At 36.8% G+C, this 14,529-nt stretch overlaps 1 protein-coding gene across 1 annotated transcript in view; it reads left to right on the top strand.

Moving 5' to 3' along the window:
- Positions 1 to 14,529, top strand: part of Adgrl4 (adhesion G protein-coupled receptor L4) — an 86,076-nt gene that overhangs the window by 16,042 nt on the left and 55,505 nt on the right. The window contains exon 3 of the mRNA XM_050149484.1: positions 3,985 to 4,043. Coding sequence (XP_050005441.1) covers positions 3,985 to 4,043 — 59 coding nt within the window. The remainder of the gene's footprint in view (positions 1 to 3,984; positions 4,044 to 14,529) is intronic.

The raw sequence follows: 14,529 nt of genomic DNA, 5'->3' as shown, positions 1-14,529 counted from the left end.
TTAAAGAAATTAATATTAAAAATCGATTGAGATCGTGCTTAACAAGTAGACCTCAAATTAGAGAAGGAGACAGAGAATTTTGTTTGTTTTCATTGCACTGAAGTTGACACATGCAGGACCTAAATCAGTCAGATAAGATTAAACAGAGGGTGGTTTAAACATTTGTTTGATAGTTTTGTCTTTGTGGCAAACTTTTGATATTCTGGAATAAGAGAGCCATGTATGCGTTCTGTCAGAAAGGATCTTATGCCAATTTCCCCGGCACCATATGGAGGAGAAATTGTAAGATTATTTCTGGACCTTTATAAACACAGAAACCCATTGAGAATACTAGAGAAAGTGTGGCAGATCTCTGCAGCTACGCAATGCGGGATGGCAAGCAGATGCTTGATTAGACTGAGATGTTTGTTCAACTAATGTTATGTTCATTGCAGCAGCTTTGAAATGGAACACCATGCGGAGGAGATGATCTGTAAAGTGTGTTTTGGACTTTGAATTTCAGTTCATTAGGGCACAAGTATTCTGAATTTTTTCAGTAGAAGCATTAGTTGTTGTTTTATAGTCAACAATCCCTTTATACTTATCCTTTGGAAAAAATTCAGATGGCTGCCTGATGAGTAAACAAGTGCACAGTGAATCTGAGTTTAAGAAAAGCTTTAGGCACAGTGGGCATGACCTGTCATGCTTGTAATCTTGGCGCTCGGGACACTGGGGCAGGAGGATTCCTATTTTCAGGCCAGTCTGAAATACAGAGTAAGTTCCAAAGCATCCTGAGCTACAGTGTAGGACCCTGTCTCAAAAAAGGAAGAAAAGGACTGCCAAAAGAACTCAGCAAATACAGTGCTTGTAGCGTAAGCCTGCCCACTTGAGTCCAGGTCGATACACAAGAATTCCATGGTTGTCAATGCCTCTACATTTGCCTACCACGGCATTCATGCTCCCAAGGACATACACTGCGTGCACACGCGTGCACGTGTGCATGCACGCGTGCACACACACACACTTACATACTCACACTAATAATAAATGGAAAAGAAGGAAGAAATCAAAGGAGAGGAGAAGAAAGGGAGGAAGCATTTCAGATAGTATCCATGATATTTCTTTGTAATATTGGGGGAAAAGCCTGACTGTGACCAAATTGCAGTGAAATAATTGCAGTAGAAGCTATGAAGGATTACTAATTTGTTAGTCAGTTCCTAATGCATAGTACAAACTGGATTATCATGCTAAAAATAATAATAAGGCCTACATCTTACCAAATTTTAGTGAAAGAATTACACTAGGAGTTACTGATTCCTAACTACTGCTTCTAACGTCTTGACATGCATTCCTTCATTACAAAGCTGCCCTTTCATCAGTATTTTAAACTAAGTTTTGAACTATGATCAATGTTCAGAAGCAGGATATCAAGGACAGACACTAACTATAAAGAAGAAACAGTGGCTGCTGTTTAGATGGGACAGGTTTCAGACGGTCAAGTTCCATGCTCCACGGAATTGTGGGCTTCAGCGTTTTAGACTTAGAAAGCACATAAAGGCGATTACAGTCCAAATTGATTGAAGCCTGATGAAGCTGCCCCTCTAATCTGCAGAAAGATGAATTACAGTGTGTTCTCGAAAGCAGAACCTCTGAGGAAGCCATCTGTGGGATTGAATCCTCATCCTAGAATTTTTTAGTGCCTAAATCTATTGAATAGACACAGTTTTGTCAATACCAAAGTCATTTTTGAAGATTAAAGAAGATAATACAAATTAAGCACTTAATTAAAATGGTCCTACGGAAAGATCTCGATTAATCAAGACTGTTCTTCATGTAAGTTTGCCAGCCACTTACTGTCAAGTGTTTTTAAACACAGTCTCTGTCTTCCCTCTCCAAACACTGACGAAAGTAGACAAAGGTTGCAGGATCACAAGCTGTGAAAGTCACAAGCAGATATTTTCCTGCCTTCGCCAAAGAACAACATACACAGGCAATGTCAATCCACCAATTCTCAAGTTACAATTTACGCTCCTTATTTCCAAAGCCATTTGACTATTAGTTGCCTGTCTCTGAAGAATGAATGTCTTTACATTTTTCTCTGTATAGATTGCCTGATTAACATGGTGGAAGCCTGCATTTGAAGGATAAGCAGTTTTACAAAGAAATATCTGGAAATTATTTTCTCCTAAATAATATATAATTGTATTTATGCCAATATCATCTGCTATATTACATAGTATAGTGTATTACATAATTATATTACATATATAATAGTAATACAAATTTTATGTATTTATACATATCAGTTAGTTAAGAAATTAGGGAAAAGAATTCTGTAGCCTTGAAGACCTGATGCCTAATGAAAGATCTAAACTACAATAAGACCCATGTCTAAGTAGTCTAGATTGGGGGCTGGAGTGACAGCTCTTTGGTGAAGAGCATACATTGCTCTGACAGTGAACTCAAGATCACTTCCCAGCACCATGTTGGGAAGTTCACAAAGATTATCCATAACTCCATCTCCAGGGCACCTGACAACTCTGGCCTCTGCACACACCTGCGTTAATGAGCATATACCCATAGCAAACACACATGGTAAATATAAAAATAAATTTTCAAGAACAAGTGTGAACTTTCAGGAATTATTTTTTTTGTAATTAATATTTATTAAGATTAACTATGACATATATTAATACCCTTTACATATTGTATGGGTTGAAACAAATATGGTTGCATGAAAACTTTAAGAAGATCTATGTTTTAAAATTCTAGATATTTGTGTTTAGTGCCCAAAAATCTCTCACTGAAGTTAGCCAGTTAAAAATACATGAAGAAATGGGTGCAGTTGGAGAGATGTCTCGGTGCTAAGAGCATCTGTTGCTCTTGTAGAAGATTTAATTTTGGTTTCCAAAATTTCAGGCCCAAGGAATTCAAAGCCTGCATTTGTGTGCATGTGCACACACACACACACACACACACAGAGAGAGAGAGAGAGAGAGAGAGAGAGAGAGAGAGAGAGAGAGAGAGAGAGAGAGAGAGAGAGAATAAAGTAAGACTTTAGTAGAAATACAGGAAAAGGGCTGGCTGGCTGGAAAGCTCACTGAGGAAGGGTGCCTGCCAACAACCCTCACAGCCTGAGTTCAATACAAAGAATATACATGGTAGAGAATTGACTTCCACAAATTGCCCTTTGACCTCTTTATCTATACATATGTGCATATAAGCACACACATGAAAAACTGATAAAGATGTAAAAATTTAGAAATGAAGATAAATGTTGGATAGAGAGATAATAGTCATGTGTCATGTCCGTATATGCAGCCTATATAATGTATTACTTTGAAAGTTTGACAAAGCCTCAGGGTATGCTCATACAGATAACATTAGAATGTGTGTGTGTGTGTGTGTGTGTGTGTGTCGAGATGATTCTTAAAAAATGAGAGGTAAATTATTTTGCATAGGGGAAGGATTAAATACTTGCCCTAATCTTGCTGCCCAGATGAACTAAAAATCCGGTTAGATTTCTAAATTCCAAGAGAAACATCCCAGATGCTTAAGACAATGTGATAAGACCACATTCATCAGGGCTTCAGTGTTTGAAATGACACAGACCTTAACAGGTGCTCAACAAGGGTATGGTGAGAATCCATCTGTTATTACTTTTCTCAAGCAAGTCAGTGTGATTTCTCATCCCTGGGAAAGACAGATCTGAGTTGAAACATACAAAAATACTTTCATATAGTTTAGCACCATTTCTGAGTTATGGTTTAAACATCAGTTTGAGATGAACAAATATTTAACCATGGCAGTTGAACCTACCATAATTTCTTAGAAACTGCCATGGTTTTGTTTCCCGTGGATCTGTGGTGACTGAGGGCTTAATTGGTCCTCAGAGTGTCAGTGTTGGGAGGTAGGACCTGGTGGGAAGTCTTTAGCATGTCCTTGAAAGAGTTCTGGGAACTCCATTCTCACAGGAGCTTCCTGTGCTTCTTGATTTCACTGCAGTGAGGGAACTGGAGAAGAAGATCGCTGTAGCAGGCACCGTGCTCTTGGTTGCCAAAACTGTGAGCTCAGAAAAACCCTCCTCGTTGTAAAACCAGCAGTTTAGAAATTTTGTACTGAGGAAAGACCAACTAATAAAATAGAGACCTTTTCAATAAATCAATCCAGTTAAGACTGCAAAGTATCATATTAAGTGGAATATTTATTTTTTGCTACTTGTTTTCTTTCTGTTGTGTTGTTGGATTGTGTTGCTTTGCTTTGTTTAACACGGGTCTCTCTAAGTAGCTCAGGTCCCTTTCAACTCCTGCCTGTCCTGCCTTGCCTCTGAAGTCCTCATATTACAGGGTTTTGCCTCCACACCCAGGTCAATTACATACTTTTCAACTATTGAAACAGTGAACTAAGTGCTTACCCAGTAATAGAAACTGCACCAACCTCTTCTAGGCCTAAATTTCCCAGCACCAGTTCCTATTTGTCTTTCAAAATGGTTGGATTCTGATGTCAAATTTCTTTGATCTTTCTAAAATGTGTTGACGTGACATCATTTGGACTTCATTACTTTCATTTCCTATTTTGCTAAGAAAGAGCTGTTACGCTTGAAACACCATTACTTTTAAATTTTTAACTGTGACTATATTAGATTTGATCCTAATTTGTCGATATTCTTAAATTATAACAATAATAATTGAGTTTTTTTATAGAAAGTATTTTTAGCAGAAACATGATAAATAGTGGTCTACCATAATCTAACAGTTCATTTTGTTATTAATGAGAATGCATTTTTAAAATAATAATGCAATACAGTTGAATTAAATTGGAAACTTCCACGGACAATTTATCATTCATTAACTCATGGCTCACTCATTCAATAAATACTTGTGCAGCATCTACAATATATTTGGCACTCTGCTATGTTAAAGATGAATCAAGGAACAAGCTATGAGCCCTCCTCCACCACTGATTCTAGAATAATAAAGAATTATGAAAACTAGCTTACAAAAGTGAATGTTTTGAGTGGTCTGAGCGAGAAGGAAATGTTCACAAGAAAAGATGCCATGAAAGTTGAGCTGTGAATTGGATCCATAGAGCACATATTTGTGTAGTAAAGGGAGGGAAAGACTGGTCACTATATATGCCTTAAGAAAATAAAAATACGGTAAGTTTGTGCTATAATTGCCTTTGACAATTACATCTTTGGTGTATCTGTAAAGTTAATTAGCCACTGTATTATGTAGTCTATTTGTATTATCCACAGGCAAGCTAGATCTCTTTACATATTTTTACATTTTTAAAAGTCACATTAGTTTCTACAGAAAGAAAATTCTTTGGAAACTAGTGAAGTGTTGATGCCCGCTGATTAGGTACGTGTCTATTCTACGTCCAAGAAAGAAACAGTAGTACTCTTAATTGGTTGGTTGGTTGATTTTTTTTTTTTTTGAGACAGGATTTTATAATGACCCAAGTAAGCCTCCAATTCATTAGGCAGCCCCAAAATGACATGAAACTCAAGGTCCACTGCAACAGCCTCCAAATATTGTTGTTCCAGGGGTGAGCCACCACACCTCATTGTTACAGGTGGGAAACACCACACCGCATTATTACAGGTGGGAGCCGCCATGCCAGCTTTGGAGCAATAACAGCTTAATCTGGGTTGCTCTGCAAGAAAATAGGAGACAAGCGGGAGGGAGTTTCAAAATGAAGAGGTGCAAGGTCATCATAAGGGATTGGATATTATGAGTATGAGAATAAATAGATGTGGCAAAAGGCCTTAGGCTTGTATTATGAACGACTGGGTAGTTGCTGACACCATTTTAGTGCAGAAGGAAGTGTGCACAGAGAGAAATGGCGAATGTAGTTTAGCATGGCATGATTTCATAAGCCTAAGGGTAGACAACAGTAGATACTTCCTGAGATCCCGATAAGGTTTAAATAAATGAATCCTGTATTGAATTGTACGGAGATGGTAATTATTATCCCCCCCTGACAGACGGAGATTTAGATACTGAAATTGCAGCTTCTCTTAATTAGTGTTCTTGATTGCTAAAACAACATAAAAACCTGGAATTTAAAAACAGCACTAATATCACTTTGCAAAATATCTTGATCTATTTTTGTCTCATGGCACACATGTTAATATTAAAGTGCCTTTGAAACGCCTTGTTTCTACAAACACCTCCCTTATGGTCGAATTGAATTTTAGATTCCTTATCCAATCTCTTTTCAAAGCTATATTTTTTCCAACTTTGGGAGTTCTGGATTGGATTGTTTGTAGTGATTTCAGAGAGGACACCAGATGCTCTTAGATTTGATGACTCTACAACTTGGAAAACATTTGAATTTGAGCAGCAGCACAGTTTGCATTGGATTTCCTTTTTATTAGTTGCAAAATATTATTGCATATCCAAACTTTGAAAACTCCGAATCGGAGAAAAGATATAAATGCATACTGATGTTTAAGATGGCATCTTCAATGCAAATCATGTTACACAAATGACACAGACAATGACTCCTAGTTCTGCTGAATAAGAAATGTGCATCATGCTTTTCAGATATTGCTTATCCTTTGTTTTGCTCTCTGTGTTCTGAGTTGAGGAATCTGGTTTCTAAATAAACATTTTCTCTGATTTTATCCCTAAATTTAGCCCTCCTTATCTGTAGCTAGTTGGCAAGAACAGATTGGCGGATGGAAAAAGTTTTAGAATTGGTGTTGCATATTTGCTATTTAAAGGCATGTGTCGGTTGTGGAAGTTTGATTTTGTTTTGTGTTTGTTTACTTGCTTGCTTATTTGTGGTTGGGTTGGGTTTCCTTGGTGGTTTCCCCATACTCCCATTAATTTTTGAAAATTTTTACCACAAATGAAGTCAAGAAGGACGTCAATGTAGATAGGAACCAAGAGATTACATGCCATCTGTCAACTACTTACAAATTCTATCAAAAGGAAGGACATTATCCTCAGTGTGCACCTGCCATTAAAATGCAAGACTATGATGCTGCTTTTAGATTGATGAAATTAAGAATGATCTATATTCTTTTGTTAATAATTTATTTTAGAAAATGTATTTATAAAAGTAACATTTATTTATTATAGAAAGTACATATTCTTTAAAAAGTGAAATTGCAAACCATTACAATAATCTCCAATCTCTAAAATCACTTTAAAAATATAAATAAAGTTATCCTAGTGGCATTTCCATTCATGGAAACCTAGAAACAGATATTCTGAGCAATGTAGATGATAAAAAGATGATAAATACATAGATAGATTATAGATAGACGATAGAGAGAGATGATAGATAAATAGATGATAGATATAGGTAGAAAGATAGATATTAGGCAGACATGCTACTATAACAATTGGATTGTTTCTAAAACCATCTTTCTCTGAAAGGTGGTTACTTTCATTTTAGCAGAAGAAAGAGAAAATTCAATTGAAAATAATTATGATTGCTGATTTCTATTTTTATCCACAATAAGATAATTTTAAAATAACTTTAAGCAAAATATATAGAATAGCTGCATGATTTTAAGTATTCATTTTGACTTCAGACTACTATTTGATCAGTTAATAAAAGTGAGGGCATTGTTCATTACATTAATATTTTCTGCTTTATTCTCTTTCCTCTTTGTATTGCCTATATTCGTGTCTTACAGTTCATGTATGTTTGTGTAAAGGGTCATATTTTTAATATTCTGTTTTACTCTGTAGTTTAGTTTTGATTTCACATTTAAATGGTATCAATGTTTCTTTTGAGGTATTTTCACTATGGAAATTTTTCTGTGAATAAAATCTGTCAGTTAAAGTCTTTAATGTTAACTTTTGGGTGGAGCTAGGATAAAGCCCAGGACTCACTACACACTAGACAATTGCTCTACCTCTGACCTAGACTCCAACATATAAGAATTCCTTCACTAAATGAGTTTTATATTTGACTAATTGCATTCTCTCTCCTTTTGCTATATCTGCAAATGTGTTACCTTTTATACATGCAGATCCTGTCAGGATGCGTCATTTCAAGTCAAACTAATTTCAGTAAACCATAATTTGTAGATCTGAACACTGACAGCTATCCTGTCAAAGTCTGAGACCTGTCTGCCATTTGTTTCTCATCAATGGTATACCATTTTTGTCAAAAGGGATGTATCCAAAAACAATGTAGGTAAGGTCTTGCTGGGTATTTTCCTTTGTCATGTTTTTTAAAAACAGTCTCAATTTTTAGTTTTCTTAATTACCAAATCCAGTAAAAAAAAATAGTACTTTTAGGCACCTCAAAATCCAAGAAATGTAGTCCCTTTTTGTTATTGTGATCCAGAAACATTCTTTAGTTTCATTTGCTCTAACATTATTTTAAATAACTAACTACAGAGATTTAGGGACCAGTACAATCAATGAAGTGTTTGCCATGAAAGAACGAGGACTAGAATTCTAGATCCAGGATCTATGTGGAAAGGGGCATGGTTGCAATCCCAGGACTCAGGAGGTAGAGGCAGGAGAGACCCTAAGACTTCCTAGCCAGCCAGTCTAGTCTAATCAGCAAGGCAAGATCTCAATAAGGGACCCATTTTCAAAAGCAAGGTTGATGCATCCTAAGGAAAAACACTGTAGGTTGACCTCTGGCCTCCATGCACACTCACATTCACTTGCATACTCATTAACACACACATACACAGAGAGAGAGAGAGAGAGAGAGAGAGAGAGAGAGAGAGAGAGAGAGAGAGAGAGAAATAACATTAAGAATTAGGAAAAGCTGATTATTTCTGTGCCTGACATCTCACTTATATAATTCACAGACTTTGTTTTCAATTACAGAAACTGATGTATTTCCTAAGATTAGTGAGACTGTGATGGCTTAATAGTGCTTCATAAGAGTTACATACTTCTGCTCAGCAGCCTGTACTGTTCACCGTTTTTACCCATCTGAGCACAATAGGTTTTTGTCCTAAGTTTCACCACAAATTGCCAATGGTCATCATCCCGGAACTCTAATTTTTTTTGTTCTTTAGAACATACCTTGAGTTCATAGACGCATTTCCTGGATCTTTGAAGACATATGGCACATCGCATTCTAGAGGCTACTGCTTAAGAAGAAGGTCCTCTGCCATCATTTCTCTGTAGCTACTTAGAGTACTAGCTGAGGGTTACACTGAAGTTGCCCATTGTCATCTCTGTATTTAGATTTCTTTAAATTTGGCTAAAAACTGTGTTCCCCCAAATTACAACATAATGGTTTATCAAATCTGCATTTTTAGATTATATGAAACTCCCTCTGGTGTCCAGGATGTCGTCAAACTCATGGCAATTCCTCTACTTCAGATCCCCAGGTGCTAAGATGATCAGAGAGGGCCATCATTCCAGTTTATTCGCCATTAGTTCCTAAAATAAACCTTTTTATTTTACCAAGGCTGGAATTACAAGCAACTGTTCTTTGTCTGCTTCCTGTTGCTGTTGTTTTAAGTTCTTCATCATTTTCATCGCTTTGCTCCATGTCTTTCACTTCAAACATTTTGGAGCTGTCTCTAATCATGTAGCCACTTAAATAATTAATTTTAATTTAAACTATATTAATTAATTATTAGGTATTTTCACTCAAGCACTACTTGATTCTTTAAACTCCTTGTGTATTTCTTAGTGGAAACTCTCATATATTTTTAGATCCATTCCTTGTCTCATTGACGTTTAAATCTAGTTTATACTATATATTATTATTATTATTACAATTCTCTAAATTTACTAAGCATTGTTTCTGCTTTTCTTGATAAACCCTGGGGTTTTTGTGGACCTGTTAAATTTAATTTTCATAAAAGATTGATTGTAGACTTTGTATTTTGGAAAGCTGTGTTGTTTACTCCAAAGGTATTTCTATGTAGGATAAATATGTGCTTGCTTCCCCAGTGGCTGCTCCATCCACCCTAACGCATACAGGTCAGTTTCTGCTGCTTATAAACTTAGAGTTCCTATAACTGCAGTTACAGAATTGATAAAGCCTTACATGTCTATCAAACACCCACTCACACACAGCCTGGGTCATGCCAAATAATCTTATCTCTTCCACCAGGTGATGATCCATTTCCTGGCCTTGCTGTGGCAGGGTATGCTGCCCTTTGAAGTCTTGGTTTTTGGCAGATGCCTCAGTCCAAGTCAAAAGGGACATTAAAATCACCTTTGTCCTAAAAGTCTTTGACACTTTGTTTTGTTGCTTAGTTTTAACTTTCTTTAAAGATTTTTCTATCATATTGTTAGAATATGAAATCAAAACTCATTATAAACCATGTATCAGGAATACATTTAGCTAGTTTGGTGGAAAATACCAATCTCCAAATGACAGAAAAGAGGAGCAAAACCCTGATGACCTGAATGTTCAGCTTGTCAACCCCATAGAAGATTTATATGATTGTTTTATGTTTAAGCCACTTTGAAATAGGCTTTCCTGGCATTGTTGGGGAAGAGAGGTAGGCAGGAAGTCCAACCCCCGGCTGAAGAGCTATTGGCAAATGATAACGACTGGAAAAGTCCATTTCCATGAAGGATGTGGACCCAGATAGGCCAGCTATGCTCGGGTGGAAGTCTACAAAAATGGGTGTAATAGTGAAATCAGACGATAATTACATCATATACTGGACATAAACTGAAGATGATAAAATGTTCTGTGATTGGATGAAGGGCAAGGGAGAAGAAATATAATAATGCAAATCATCCAATTGTATTTAAGCTCTATTTTGCATTAATAATTCATCAAACTTAATTCATAATACAAAACAGATATTTTAATTATGCTAGGGTTGCACGTTTATAAAACTGAAGAGAACTAGGGTATCAAGTAGACTCTTCTCTGCTACATGCTTTTCTGATATATGATTACTAAAAACCCAGAGAGAGAAATTGGGATTCAGTCTGAAGACTTGAAAAGCAAAGCAGCCAGCAACTGACTCTTACCTCAACCTCAGTTCAAAAACAGCCATCCTGCCTCCAGGAATCTCAGAATGAGACTGAGACTGAGCGTTGTCTACTTCTGTCTTATAATGCTCTCTAGTTCTGGGATAAAGGTGTGCACCATTGTGTCTCCTTTAGCTTTGCATAGAACTGCTCTGTGGAGGGGTTCACAATGTAGAGAGTGAAAGTCGAAAAGCTGCTTTCCGGGGAAGCTGATGGCTTCTGCTAGAACACTCAGGTGTCCAAAAGATGACTCTTTAGCCTGAGACAAGGAATTACTGGAGAAAGCAGTAAAAGGGCACAGTGTGCATGAGTGATAGCTGTGCAGAGAGAAATGAATCCCCTGCTGGCCTCAGAGCATGGATGATGCCGATGCTAAAGGCAACGGGACGAAAGTATAACAGGAGTAACTCAGGCTGTGTTCAAGTAGCGTCTCAGTGTGAACGGTGTTGAGTGTTGATATGATGGCAAGGAAAGATGACACGTACACCTTGCAGAGGTTTTTATATATAGCTGGATTCTCATCTCTGTCGATGACGTCAGCATGAGAGATGCATGGCCTGACCTTCCTGCGTCCTTCCCAATCTGTCATTATGCAAAGAAATAAAATATTTCCTAAAACTGTTCATAAATCCCATGAATCTTCAGCTAGCATTCTCAGTGGTAAGCTGTGGGAGAGGATTTCTTCTAATTTTTCTGATTTTATAAATAAACTTCACATCCTCAGTGGCTGTAAAATTTCTTCTTCCACAAACATTAAGAAAAACTATTACAACTGTAGAAGTTAGCACTCTTTTAAAATAATACTCTAATATGGACTTGAATTTTAGGTTTCAGTCAAAGGGGATACTGTAAACGGTAGTGTTCTATGTTTTGCTTCACAATTATTTACATGTGTCTTCTGAACCAATAGCAATTTCAAATGTAAATAAAAATGTCTGGAATTCAGCATGAGTAAGCATGACGAGGAACGGTAACACTAGTGGGAGGGAACACTGTGTGTGTGTGTGTGCGTGTGTGCCTGTGTGCTGCATGTATGTGAGTATATGTGAATGTGTGTGTATGTGTGTGTGAGTTTATGTGGTGTGTGTGTGTATAGTGTTTGTATTTGTACAGATCAGCAGTTAAAACAGCTGTATGCTAGGGTGTGTCCTACAATATTGGCACTCTTAATTAAAGTGAGGTTAAGAAAGAATGACTTAAAAATCATGTTTGGTTATTACAAAGATGAGGGACATGAAATGTTTGAACATCCTCAATCACTCCTAGATTAGACAGGATAGAGATAAAAAAAGAGCATTGTTGTTGAATATAAATTTTGAAACATAGGCTGTTTATGTCATAAAAGACAAGATTCATTATTGCTTTCATAAACGGTGTTTATTTTTGAGGGTTTGATTCACCAACTGTCATTATAAATCGGATAGATTTTCTTAGGAAGGTCAAGTGTGTGTGCAGGACAATCACAGAGTCTAGAGAGCACTGCCATGCTCCTGTGTCCTTAGGTAGCTGCATTTGGAGAAGCAAATACACAGAATTCAAGCTGTAACCAATTCTACAAACTAATGCAACTGTCTACAAATATTAATGCAGTGGGGCTGCACACTTGAGGTGTGTGCTTGTCTGCTGAGCTTCCCAGCCACTTCTTCGGTTTTTAAAAATCTGATATAGGATAAGATCGTGTCATCACCTCCAAAACCTGCCTGTACCTCCATTACCATCAGTCTTTTCCCAAATTTCAAACCAGACTTCTAACTCTAGTCTGCATTTATATCAAATACACAAAATAATATTTCATATTTGACCCAACAACTTCTTATCATAATCATTTCATGACTTAGTCATATTGTAGATACACATTCCAATTATTTATAGTTTGGGACTCTTGTGTAGGGCCCACTATGAGTGTTTGCATACATGGCTCAGTGTGGGTCTGTAAGGATGCTCCTCATAAGTAAATGCCAAGAAGTAGAACTGTCAATCATGGGAAACTACCTATTTACTACACTGTATAACATAGAGACAAATAGCTGAAATACCTTGCTTTCCCACAGGCAAGTGGGAGAAATCCACTTGTTCTACAAACTTGGTTCAACATTTGGAAAAAGGAAGTATTGCAGATCAAACCCAAGAACCTGTGCGTGCAGGGCAAAGTCTATCACTTAGCTATAAACCTGGATTTGTCATGAAAGATTCCAGTTTTAACTTCTGCTTATCTTTAATTTTTTTTAAATAACATTTTGATTTATGTGTAGGAAAATAATTAAAAAATCTTTAGAACTAAAGGCAATCTTTCTGTCTCATATATGTGGACGTATGCAAGCATACTTAATGCTCATACACCTATCTGTCTAAGTAATATATAAGTTGATATATATATATATATTAAGATATTCATGGAACTAAAAGATATTTAACCTGTTGTATGGAGATAAAATAAATTCTTGCATAAAATATACACAAAGGGGCTGAAGAGAAGGTTGCAGTTAAAAACTCTTGCTGCATTGTCGAGAGCCAAAGTTAGGAGTTCTGTTCCTAGTACCCATGTCAGGTAGCTCACAAGTGCCTTAAAGGATTCAATGCCCTCTTCTGGCCTCCATGGGCTCTCGCTTCACCTCCCACACCCTTCTCTCAAAGTAAAAGCAAAAAAAAAAAATCGTAACAGAAAAATACTTAAATGAAATTAGAAAGGCACACAGCTTGGGCAGAAAAATGTGATATTTTGTTGTTGTTGTTGCTCTTCTTCTTTAATTCTAAACTAGGAATCAAAATTAAGTAGCTATATTTCCAATGTTTTGAAACTGGCTCCTAGGGGGGAAAGGGATGGCTAAATCAGGAGAGAAACAGAGAAATCAAGCAGAGGGAATGACATTTGAGAGAAAATGCAAATGCTAAAACCTAAGGGTACCACCTGTCTGGCTTCCCTTAAAAAACACAGAAATATGTGCCCTGCAACTGAATTCTGTCTGATGGCCCTCGATGAGAGGCTGCACCTGGCAAGAGCCGGGTCCACTGGCAATCGTGCCCATCAACCCAGCTTCCCACCCTTTTCTGCACCCTGGGATAGACAAGCACAACAGATGGAGTATTGCCGCAACACAGAAAACATTTGCTGGGGACCAGACGCACATGTGTGCCGGCCATGAAGTTGTGTGGAAAGTTTTCACAATCTGAGAAATTAATCATAAAATAGAACCATTGCTGAATCAGGAAATAGAATAGCAAGGACATGAGACTTGATGATGAACAGACTCCATTTATGAGATCAAGTAGTCAACACGATTTTTCACATTTTCAAACAAAAAAATAATAATAATTGTTTCCTGACCTGTATCTTTATGTTTGATAAATGTGTGTGAGCACACTAGTTGTGAATATGTACTATAATTAAATTTTTAGAGTTTAACTATAGGAATAAGTACTATTACCTTTCATGTTCTCTCTCTTAATTAATCTTTTTCATGTTTTTTGGATTTTACCCTTTTTCACCTATTCGTAATTTTCATTTGTGGAACCAAGTAATTTAATGCTGATGAATCAATAAGATAATTAATTCAAATCTTGGAACTACCTCGAAACATGTAACTCTCAATTATGCCTTAGTGAAGAGTTTCTATTG

Source organism: Alexandromys fortis, unplaced genomic scaffold (genome assembly GCF_014885135.2).
Source record: "Alexandromys fortis isolate MF-2015 unplaced genomic scaffold, M_Fortis_MF-2015_v1.1 scaffold_68, whole genome shotgun sequence".
NCBI classification, from domain to species: Eukaryota; Metazoa; Chordata; class Mammalia; order Rodentia; family Cricetidae; genus Alexandromys; species Alexandromys fortis.
Note: the sequence above shows the minus strand (reverse complement) of the source record. Positions and strands in the feature narration are given on the sequence as shown.